We start from the raw sequence: 12,261 nt of genomic DNA, 5'->3' as shown, positions 1-12,261 counted from the left end.
CATATCAAGTTTTAGAAACATACTGAGTGTCTCTTTATGGTCTACTAAGTTTTATAACTGTTCCAAGGGAGTAGGACTTTAACAGGTCATATTTAAAGGGTAGAAAGTAGAAATATAGGTATTGTATAAACTGTTATTTAGACCTCCTATTTATTTTGTTTTCGCCCCCCGATCTTAGATGGAGAAAACTATATGAAAGCACCCCAATGCTATTTAATTCTGCATTCCTAACATTTTTTCATATTTAAATACTCTTGCCTCTAGCATGCAAAAATATATCCATTCGTCTAGTTTATTAACTTTATTATGATAGTATTATATTCTTACTTTTCTTCTGAATACAAGTGATAAATTTTCATAATCTAATCTAATTTTTGTGTAAACTAGTTGTATCTTTTATAAACAGCATACACGTGGATTTAAGTCAACTAGTCAATATCTTATTTTACTAAAAAAATTAACCTATTAATATTTATTATGACAGTTACATACTCTGTCTCATTTTGGACATCTCGTTCTGTTTCTACTTCTGTTCCGTTGGCAACATCTCAAGTTTTGCCTTTATCTCCTTGAGATTTTTATGCAAGTGTAATACCTTGTTGATTTGATTTATGCCTAAGCTTATACATTCCAAAACTATTTTAATCTGCATTTCTCTGATTTTAAGATCTTTTGAGTCTCCCCTTTCCATGGCCAAGAATTTTAGCCTACTAAATTGTTTTTACGTTGTTATTAAATTTGTATTGGCCACTTTATATACCTTCTTTTTCAAAACTCAATAAACACAAGCATTCTTTCTTACAATCAGAGTTGTAACAATTAGTTAAACTTGTTTTTATTTTGCTGGATTCCATTGTTCCCTACTCATCCTTAAATATGATGGTTTCCCCATGTGTGCAATGTCTTTGGCTTCATCTCTGGATTGGTTGATCTGTTCACATAATTTTTTCCAGAAAAGAAACAAGCAGTATACATTTTATGAGCTCTTACTAAGAATATGTTTTTCTGTTGATTTTGCAAGTGAAAAACTCTTTGGTTATGTATAAAACTGGGTCACAACCTTCCTCCTTCAAAACTCTGAAACATTATCCATTATTTTTCTAATTTCCTTGCCAGTTTCATCCTGCCTAGAAACTTGTGGGATTTTCATTTTTATTTTTGAGGTGCATTTTTTTCCCAGAATGTATCCAGGTTTCATTGCATTAATTTTACTTAATATGTGTGGCCTCTTTCTTAGAGATCATGTCTTCTTATACAAAGATACTACTTTTCTGATATTTTTTTTCAGAATTCCACCATAGATCATCTTCAGAAGTATGCTTTTATTCTGTAACTGCTGAATACAAATGTCTTTTTCCTGTTCTACAGAATGCTTTCACAAGTTCCATGCTGTTTGCTTGTTTTTTCTCCTTCTTACCCATGAGTACCGTGACCTGCTAATATTACATCATCAGCTCCAAGTGGAAGAGTGAGCCGAAGGTACCTGTCATGGTCTCATGACAGCCTTCCTCAGAACTTGCACTGTCAGTCTCAGCAATTTCAAAGGCCTCATTTTTAGCCTTCTCGACTCTATACTTAAACCTTCTTGCCAGGGGCCCCCTCCTTCAGTATTTTCTGTATTCCTTAAGTGTCAAGCTGATCAGAGAATTTCCTCTGTAGCTCCACTGCATACTTGGACCAAATACACATTCTAGGGACTGGGCCCTGTTCCCAGCAGGGAGCTGGAAGATGGACATCCAAGCAGCAGGGTCTGGTCTCCACCTTCTGGCACAATTACTCTGCACGAATCCAGCTTCTGCCCTAGGCAGTGAGGGGAAAAATGGGAGAATGGGATCTCAGAGCCCCATTCTCAAAACCCAGCTTCACACAACTCAATAGGAGTGGAAATCCGAATCAAGAAAATAACAACAAGAAAGCACAGTTCCAAACTAGTCACACTACAGGGCTCTTAGAGATCCTTCCATAGGGAGGTTTCCACCACCCCATTATGTGCTTGGGGCTCCTGAGGAAGTCAACTCCCACTGAAAAGGAGATCACAAACACGACTGCACCATTTTTTAGAATGAAGAAAACCTGAAGAAAATAAACCAAATACCCTTGGATAGAGGAGCTGATAAATGAAATGTGCTATATTCATAGGATAAAATGCATTCAGTGTTAAAAGGACTGCACTAAATCAGCACGGACAGGGCAGGGATACGTAAAGTTAAATATAAAAGAGCAGCCTTGCACCAAGTGGAAAATAAACTCCAAGCAGCCAGTTACAAAAAAACAAAAACACACAAACAATAAAATATAAAAGAGCAAATAAGGCATACGTGAAATCTGTAGTATTTACCTAACTTTTAAAAAGTAGACGCACAGACATTTTTAGATGCATGTAATATGTATAGACGTAACGTATACATATAAGATACATGAGCATTATATATGCGCATAAAAATATAAAAGAGACTGAAATAATACACACTAAATTAATGACAGTGGTTTTCTCAGAAGTGGAAAGGAGGGAGTAATGTGACTATATACGAATAACAAAGCAAATGAAAACTTCATCTGTAGGGCTGCAGCTTAAATTTTTTTTTTTTCAACGTTTATTTATTTTTGAGACAGAGAGAGACAGAGCATGAACGGGGGAGGGGCAGAGAGAGAGGGAGACACAGAATCGGAAACAGGCTCCAGGCTCTGAGCCATCAGCCCAGAGCCCGACGTGGGGCTCGAACCCATGGACCGCGAGATCGTGACCTGGCTGAAGTCGGACGCTTAACCGACTGCGCCACCCAGGCGCCCCTGTAGGGTTGCAGTTTAAATAAACACCGTGTTAACAATGGTTGATTCTTCATGAGGGGCACCTAGGGGTTTGCTCCCTGTTTCCTTTTCAAATTTTTTATTTTCTCTCAAAACTAAAAAGCGTTCCACTTCACCTGTGCAAGAACTGGAGACGGCCTCTGTCCTGAAATGTCAGTTGCCAACAACTTGCTGTAACTGACAAATACAACACTACTTACGGAACACGGACAAGCACAGACACGGTTAACCTGAGCCCCTGCACCACTGGTGGGTCATGGGGTTTTACTTGTAGGCAGATCCACGAGACACACTCTTGCCATTGCCACATTTCTAGCTACGACTTTAACTTCATGTACTTATTTTGAGAGAAACAGAGTGAGCAGGGGAGGGGCAGGGAGAGAGGGAGAGAGAGAAGCAGGCTCTGTACTATCAGCACAGAGCTCCATGCAGGGCTTGAACTCGCGAACCGTGAGATTGTGACCTGAGCCGAGACTGAGAGTCAGAGGCTTGACCAACTGAGCCACCCAGGTGCCCCTATAGCTACGCCTTTAAATGACTATTGTGGTTTTGCTTGAAGGCGAATCAAGGACTCCTGAAGGAGGAAGCTGGGCCCATCTCCCATCTCCTTGTCTACAGAGCTCCAGGTGGGTGTCCACCCTCCTCCTTCCACACTGCCACCAAGGTTTGCTGGTCAGCGGCCACCCGGTGGCCTGGGGAGCACGGAGAGGCACGCCAGAGCTACATGCTGTGGCTTCCTCACGTCACACGCTCTGCAGGGAGCCGGGGGGAGCCTGCCGGCCAAGCCCTCCCCGCCAGGGCCCTCCTTCTTGGCCGCGAGGGACCACCTCTTCTTTCCAGGCCCCGGGGGGAGGTGGGTGTCCTCCTCTGCCAGGGCTACTGTCCCTTTTTCATTCTGAACCTGTGACCCAATAGTATGGCTAATTTTGATAAAACTTTGGTTAGAAGTAAATATGTTTCTGTCATATAAAGATCAGAATGTACCTTCCCACTGAGAGAGTGACTTTCAAAAAAGATGCCACAGCGGCCTCCTCACCTGCTCTTTCATTTCGGCGTAGACTTTCTCTGAGTTCAGTTCCACCTGCCGCTTAAACTCTTCCAGGGCAGCATCCGCCTGCTGGGCCTGCGACCTCTGAACTTCAGTCACACGAGTCAGCTGCTCCTCTTTCTCCCTAGAAAAGTCCAGAAAAGCTTCAGAGTTGAAATGTAAAATAAAAGAACAAGGCTTGAATGAAAGGGCAGTATTTCACCCTCTCTAAAATAACATTCAGATTGCAAGTTTTTGATCCAAATTCTATAAAACTTCCCTTTCAAAAGTTGACAATACGATACTTTGTCTCCAGAAAAAGAGACAGAGTGTTCTGATGACTAGTCTCAAAGATTTCTCTCAAACTGCTTCCAAAGATTTCCTTAAAAACAAAACCCGTTTAAAACCACTTAGCTCCATCAACTGATGGATGGATAAACAAGAACAAGATGTTCAAGGTGTACAATGCAATATTATTCAGCCTTAAAAAACACTGAAGTTCTGGGGCACCTGGGTGGCTCAGTCGGTTAAGCGTCTGACTTTGGCACAGGTCATGATCTCACGGTGCATGGGTTCGAGCCCCGCGTCGGGCTGGGTGCTCATAGCTCAGAGCCCAGAGTCTGCTTTGGATTCTGTGTCTCCCTCTCTCTCTACCCCTTCCCCCACTCACACTCTGTTTCTCTCTCTTTCTCTCAGAAATAAATAAACATTAAAAAAATTAAAAAAAAAAAACACACTGAGGTTCTGACACATGCTACGTGGAGGAACCTTGAACACGGGAAGCCAGGGACAAGAGGCGACATATTGTACGATTCCATTTATGTGAAATACCCAGAAAAGCTAAGTGCTTACAGACAGGAAGTAGATTAGAGGTGGCCAGCAGCTGGGGGGGGGGGGGCGCCCGTGGGCAGTGGGAACGAAGAGTGACTGCTTATGGATATAGGGTGTCTTTTCTGGTGATGAAAACATCCCGGAATTAGATAGTGGTGATGGTTGCACCTCCTTAGGAATATACTGAACTCTGCTGAAATTTGCACTTTACAAGGATGAATTTTATAGTATGTGAGTTATATCTCAATTTTAAAAAAGCCACATACCATTAGAGATATCTCTAATATGCATGCGTAGCAGTTCACCTGTGGGGTGACAGGTGCAACGCAGCCACTTGGTGGCCTGAGATTGTGCCACCGCCCTGCAGGACACGTGCCTACTGATCACCATCTCACCTCTTTACGTCTTGAACTCAAGTTCTATGGTCACAGGGACTCAAAACACAAGAGAAATCACTGCAGAGTCACACAGGGGAAAAAAATAAAGGCTTTCGGTTATAAATGCATGAAAGTTCATGATGGCTAATACGGAGTTCTGACTCGTGCTGGGCCCGGTGCAAAATATTTTTACATCTCTTCTCTCCTTTATTCTCAAAGCAAACGTGTATCAAAGTATTATTATACCCTTAGTTTTAGAGAACAGGAAACTGAGGCTTAGGGAGTAGTTCTGAGATACCACATTTAGTAAGGATCAAGCCAGGACCGGTCCCGGCCCTCTGACCCTGAGCTCATGCTGCAGGCTCCTCTTCTGCTTTCCTGATTTTCCAGGTGCCATACTTTAGGGTCTGAATGTGTCCCCTTAAAGGAAATGAATGCTCTTCTAAACGAGGTTCCAGAGAGATCCCATGACCCCTTCACCAGGTGAGGATGCAGGGAGAGGACACCAGCCCCGAACCAAGAAAAGGGCCCTCATCAGAACACCACCATCCTGGTGCCTTGGTCTTGAATTTCCCAACCTCCAGAACTGTGAGAAATAAACTTCTGTTGCTTATAAACTACCCAGTCGGCGATATTCTGTTACAGCGGCCTGAGCAGACTGAGACATCACAAATAAGATCAACTTGGTTCATCTTCCCTAAATGCGAAAGTTTACACACATATAAACATCATCTCCTTAACTGCAACGCCAAAGAATGCGGGGGGGGGGGGGGGGGGTGGAGTGATTTAATTCACACAAATCCAATTGTTTTTTGTTTCCTTATTTATTTTGAGAGAGCGAGAGAGAGCGCGAGCAGGGTGCAGGACAGAGAGAGAGGGAGACAGAAAAATCCCACGTGGGCTCCCCACTGTCAGTGCAGAGCCCGACACGGGACTTGATCGCACAAACTGTGAGATCGTGACCTGAGCCCAAATCAAGAGTCGGATGCTTAACCCCCACAAATCAAATTTTAGGAAAACATCATGACAGGGCGGGGAGGAGCGCGGAATCCAAACAATGATGCTACTGTCTTTTAAGACGTGGACAAACAGTAATTTGAGTGTTTTGACTTACTCAGATCTGAGCTTAAAAACCCCTCTAAGACACAGTAACTTTCAGGCTTTCCAATAAGAGCACATTGTGACATAAGATATCCAAATACCAAACTTTCTCCACAAATACGGAAAACTTTCTCAGAGATTTAATGCAAAAATACTGAGAAGTGTCACCCAGTTTCCACTTCAGCAGGATCCTCCTGTCCCTTTGTAAAAAAAAAAAATGTGGCAATGCGTATTTCGTTTCGAGTCCCCCTCCCCCCTCCCCAGTTTGGATGGTCTCTGCATACAAGCTGGAAGAAGATATTCCACATCCACCTTCCCCTAATTTTTCATTATATACGATGTGCGTCTACCTCTTCATACCCACCACACAGCCTTGTACCTGAAGAAGACCAAATCCCCGCCCTCCCCCCGCCCCCGTGCTAAACAAGGCAGCTTTTCCACGGAAACCCCTTTCCACACGTCTGTTTCACAGGTGGAGCCACTATTTTAATGACCCCAGGGTTTAACACTCGGCCCCAAGGTGTGTGAGGCCCTGCATGAGAGCAAAGCCATTGGAGGTGGTGCTGCATGCCAGATGTAGCTCCTGGTCACTGCGTTTTACAGCGATGTGGTACAGGTTTCTGGAACTTTTTAAAAAGCTTTCCTTTAAGCGGTTTGCTTTAGGTGACTATTCAACAGGAACCGGAGTATCTTGCTGTCCTCCATTTTTCTTACACGTTGTTAAAATGAAACGACTGTAATGGTAACCGGGTGCCAAATTCGAAGGCCTAAATGTTTTGTTTCTTTGCCACTTAATGTTAATATTAGCTCCTAGACAACAGTGATTAATAACCGGATATTAATACTGAAGACTGTTCAAGAGACATCACCGCACAAAAGACTGAGCACTCTGACGGCAGGAGAGAATTTTAATTTGGTCTGGTGTGTTTTCATCCTTCTTATAGTACCCTGCCCAAGAAGGAGGAGGAAGACTTGACTAGGGTTTCCCTGATATGAACAGTGACTATTTTGTTTAAAAATTCAAATATCTGAACACTAACGCAACATATGAGAACAACACAAAGTCATACAAAGTATATCGGGTACCATGTCCTAGCCCTAGGTTGGCAAATGCGATGGATATTTGCCATAAACATTTTGTCACAGATGTTCAGTGGACATTTTCTCTGGTGCGACAGACCCAAATGACTGAAGGGGGCTGCCTAGGAGGCTCTGTTAAAAGGATTCTGAGACCAGGCTCAGAGGCAAAGGCCACCGTGGTCGATGAATACTGTCCCCTTGTAGGTGTTTGGGGTTAGACGGCACAAGAGCTACTTCCGCACTATCCAGCGACTACAGTGATTAGTGTATCCTGTGTTACTCTTTCATTTTTAAGCCTCCTAAAAGAACTTGAAAAGGCTACTTCCTATCAGGATTACAATTTTTCAAAGGCTCACTTTGCTTGGTCACGTAACAGTCAGTTACGTGCTCCATAGACACGAAAGAAAGTACATTGGACACTATTTGAAAACTTTACAAATTCATTTCTCATAGAATCTAAAAATTATGTACCATTACTTAGCCAAAAGAAAAGTTTTGCTAACACCTGTTATAAAACATACGACCAGTGGCTGAATGTTGAAAGTCAGCTGTTTTACACTTTTTGCCCAAATATCCACAGGAGCCATTTAGTTAATGTAAACACTTTCAATTTAATAGGGCAAATATTTTCTCCATCATTTCATTTTTACCTACCAAGTTTAGCCATTTACTTTGTAACTAGCTTACAGCCACATAAATCAAAGTCATAAACTTTACCTATAATCAGGTATATATCACAGACCATATTTAAAATACTGTTAGGGGCGCCTGGGTGGCTCAGTCGGTTAAGCCTCCGACTTCAGCCTAGGTCATGATCTCACGATTCGTGAGTTCAAGCCCCGCGTCAGGCTCTGTGCGGACGGCCCAGAGCCTGGAGCCTGCTTCGGATTCTGTGTCTCCCTCTCTCTCTCTCTGCCCCTCCCCTGCTTACGCTGTCTCTCTCTGTTTCTCAAAAATAAATAAATGTAAAAAAAAAAAATTTTAAAAAAAATGTTAAAAAAAAATTTGAATACTGTTAGAATAAAGCCTTGTGCAGTAAGGCACATCTTACCTTATAATTTCTATCCTGATCTACAAATAGAAAACATTGTCATATATTAAATAACAGGTATGGGGAAGTGAAGAAATCTTCCATCTAGCTTCTGGTCCCACCACACTTGTTCATAGTAAGCTAAATATCAAAGAAGACCTCACTCAGTATAAATCACGACAAATACATTGAGCTCCACTAATATGTAGGAAGCTTCTCTCTTAATACAAATAAAATATCTGTCTTAATTTAAGTAAATAGATGATATTCATTTCAATGAAGGATCCATTTTAATTTCTATCAAAGTAATGAGGTAGAAGTGAAAACTTTCACCATTTGAAAAAGAGAAACGTCTGCTCCTGAGAACAGTTTTCCCTTTTACCAATGATTCCGAATTGTGTCCTGTAAGAAGCAAAAAAAAAAAAAAAAAAAAAAAAGACTTTGAAGATTATTTTTTCCAGTGCAACTAGTTGTGGGGCCGAATATAAATGCATCGCTCAAATGCCTTAAAGCAGGCCCTCCTTGAAGATAAAAAGGTGGGAAGAAAAATTTGCTTTTTAGTTCTGATTTATTTATAAAATGCAGTAAATTTTCCTCATCGGAGAATATAAAGCATAAAGAAAAAAGAAACTGCATTCTAATACGACCACAAGCCAGCTCAGATGAAAGGATGTTCTGAAGTACATGATTATTCCAAAAAGGCAATAAAATGTAGGAGACTAATAGACTACAATTTGGTATTTCTTGAGCTTTACAAGCTAACATTTATATGTGCAGCCCAACCTTAATTTGAAAATCTTCCCTTTGCACATTTCTTCACCAGCACTTTTGATAATGATGGCAGTGATCCAACATATATTTATAAGGCTTCACATTACAGGATACTTCATTTGCTGCCAGCGTGGCATCTCCACTGGAAACTCCAAGAAAAAAACAAAACAAAACAAAAAAAAACTTCAAACAAGTCTGAAGAACAGCTAGAAGAGTCTCCATTCCCTTTCCAGCTGGGCTGAAAAACAAGACTTTCAAGCAGCTATAGCCTCTACGTTCATGGCTGCTGATTGGTGCTTAAAGGGAATACAGTGAGTCAGTCAAAGACATGAAGATACAACTCCGACTTAAAAGGCACTAAAAATAATACCTTTCACCAAGCATGATAAATGAAGGAAATTCTTTGGCCTCTTTTTCACACAGCTGCTAAGACTAGTGGCCTCTGCTAAATTATTGTAAAAAAAGGGAAAAAAAGGTAAATACTGTGAATATCTACACATTTGTTACTTCAAGAATCAGAAAGAAATGTACAGTAAAATGGAAATTAGTATTCTCTCCATATTGGTAAGATGACAAGACTCCTCCATTGATCTATGGATGCAACACAATCCCTGTCAAAACCCCAGGTGACATTTGGCAGAAATTGACAAGCGGACCCTAAAATTCATATGGGATGCAAGGTACCCAGAAGGTAAAACAATCTTGAAAAAGATGGGGCGCCTGGGTGGCGCAGTCAGTTAAGCGTCCAACTTCAGCCAGGTCACGATCTCGCGGTCCGTGAGTTCGAGCCCCGCGTCAGGCTCTGGGCTGATGGCTCGGAGCCTGGAGCCTGTTTCCGATTCTGTGTCTCCCTCTCTCTCTGCCCCTCCCCCGTTCATGCTCTGTCTCTCTCTGTCCCAAAAATAAATAAATAAAAAAAAAAACGTTGAAAAAGAAGAACGCTGGAGAATTCACAAAACTTATTACAAGCTGGGTTAATCAAAATCGTGTGCTACTGGCATAAGGATACACATATAAATCAATGGAACAGGATTAAGATCCCAGAAATAAACCCTTAACATCGATGATCAGTAGACTTTCAGCAAGGGTGCCAAGACAAGTCATTGGAGAAATGGCAGTTTTTACAACAAATGACACTGGGACAACAGGATATTCATTTGCAAAAGAATAAAGTTAAGATTCCTTCTTTACACAATACACAAAAATTAACTCAAGATAAACCACAGACCTCAATACAAGAGCTAAAAAATAGGAAAGCCTTAGAAGAAAACAGGAGTAAATTTCTGTGACTTTGAGCTAAGCAAAGCTTTCTTAGAAGTAACCAAAGGCATAAACAAGAAAATAAAATATAAACAGATTCAGCAAATTGAAAAAACTCTTGTGCTGCAAGGAATGTCATCAAACATGAAAGGAAAATCCACAGAATAGGATAAAATACTTGCAAATCATAGATCTGAAAAGAGACTTGTATTAAGAATACATAAAGAACTCTTACGGATCCATAATTAAAAAATAAAGAACACACTTTTTAATAACATTAAAAAATAAAGCACCTTTATCATTAGGTTCTTTATTAGAAAATATTTTTATTAAAAAACAAAGAACCTAAAAATAGGTAATGAATCGGAATAGATGTTTCTCCAAAGAGGATATACAATTGGCCATAAGCACCTGAAACGTCACTCACTAGAATCGGTCATGCAAAAAATGCACTTCAAAATCACAATGAGATACCTTCACACAACGTCTAGTTTGGCTTATAAACCACAAGACAGATTGTAGCAAGTATTGGTGCTTTTGTTTTGTTCTGTTTTGCATTTACCCTGCGTGGCCTTTGTGGAGCTTCTTGAATCAATATAATTATGTCTTTCATGAACCTGGAAAATTTTGGCTATTACGTATTAAAACATTTCTGCCTCTTTGCGCTCTTCCCTCCACTTTTGTGACTCAAATATACTTTATACATTGTCGTTGTCTTCCAAGTCCCTGCCGCTCTCTCCCCTGCGGGGGGGGGTTATGTTTTTCTCTCTGGCCTCAGATTGGCTAATTTCTATTAATTTGCACATTCACCGAATCTTCTTGTTCTCCATTCTGTTGTTATATTCAGCCCACATTTTAAATTTCAAATGTTGTATTTTTCACTGTTTTTCACTCCCGAGATTTCCTACTTTCTCACTCATTGCTACCAATTTTTCTTATTGCCCTGAGCACAACTAGAATAGCTACTTTAAATTTTTTATCTGCTAACCCGAGCGTCTAATTCATCCTGGGGTGGTCTCCATTGATCATTTTCTCTTGAGAATAAACAGGTCATGTTACCTGTTTCTTCATACGTCGAGTATTTTGGGCTTGTGTCTTTACGAATGAGACACTGTAGAGAGTGTGGATTCTGCTACTTTCCTCTGAATGGTATTAATGGTTAATTTTAATTGCCAGTTTTTAGCAGGCAGTTCACTTGGCTGGATACAAACTATAAATTCTGTCTCCTCTGCAGAAGACAAAAGTTCATATATAAAAGTTCGGCTCTTTGAGTTTTACCTAAGCTGTTTAGAATCTTCTCCAACCATGCATGTTTCACAGATCAGCCAGAAATATGGGTGGACCAAGATCACACAAAGAATTTGGGGCCCTTCCCTGCTCTCTCACTTTATTTCCTGGGTGTCCCTCCATCTGAGTTTGTCACTGGCTGCCCTGATCTTTCACCTGGTTCTCTAAGCGCTAAGACCACAGTTATCGGGGCGCCTGGGTGGCTCAGTCGGTTGGGCGTCCGACTTCGGCTCAGGTCATGATCTCACAGTCCGTGGGTTCGAGCCCCGTGTCGGGCTCTGTGCCAACAGCTCAGAGCCTGGAGCCTGCTTTGGATTCTGGGTCTCCCTCTCTCTCTGCCCCTCCCCCACTCGTGCTCTGTCCCTCTCTATCAAAAAATGAATAAACGTTTAAAATAAATTTCTTTTAAAGACCACAGTGATCGACCCAAATTCCAGCCGTCCCACGTGGCACCAAATGTGGGAAAATGAATGCTATAAAGATGTGAAATTCCCTTTCTTTCTTCCAAGTATGTCCTCCTTTCTACCACTCTTCATATTTATCTGTTCTCCAAGGCCATCCGGTAGTTGTATTTTATACTTTGTTCACAGCTTATATTTGTGGGAGAATTGGTCTGATAGGAGCTTACTTGCCATAATATAAACTGGAACCTCCCTTCTTTGTTGTTTTGACTGGTAGGTTACCACTTA

General features: G+C 41.3%; 1 protein-coding gene across 10 annotated transcripts in view; it reads right to left on the bottom strand.

The window, feature by feature from the left end:
• The window catches only part of CEP112 (centrosomal protein 112), a 473,818-nt gene that overhangs the window by 303,615 nt on the left and 157,942 nt on the right, over positions 1-12,261 (bottom strand). For all 10 annotated transcript variants that reach the window (XR_005783756.1, XM_040452171.1, XM_040452174.1 and 7 more), the window contains one exon: positions 3,845-3,980. Coding sequence is in view for 9 of the 10 variants with exons in the window: in XM_040452171.1 (XP_040308105.1) it covers positions 3,845-3,980 (136 nt within the window). In the remaining variant the exon portion in view is untranslated. The remainder of the gene's footprint in view (positions 1-3,844; positions 3,981-12,261) is intronic.

This window comes from Herpailurus yagouaroundi, unplaced genomic scaffold, assembly GCF_014898765.1.
Source record: "Herpailurus yagouaroundi ecotype Mexico unplaced genomic scaffold, PumYag 206, whole genome shotgun sequence".
Lineage (NCBI taxonomy): Eukaryota > Metazoa > Chordata > Mammalia > Carnivora > Felidae > Herpailurus > Herpailurus yagouaroundi.
This window is presented reverse-complemented; position numbering and strand designations above follow the sequence as displayed.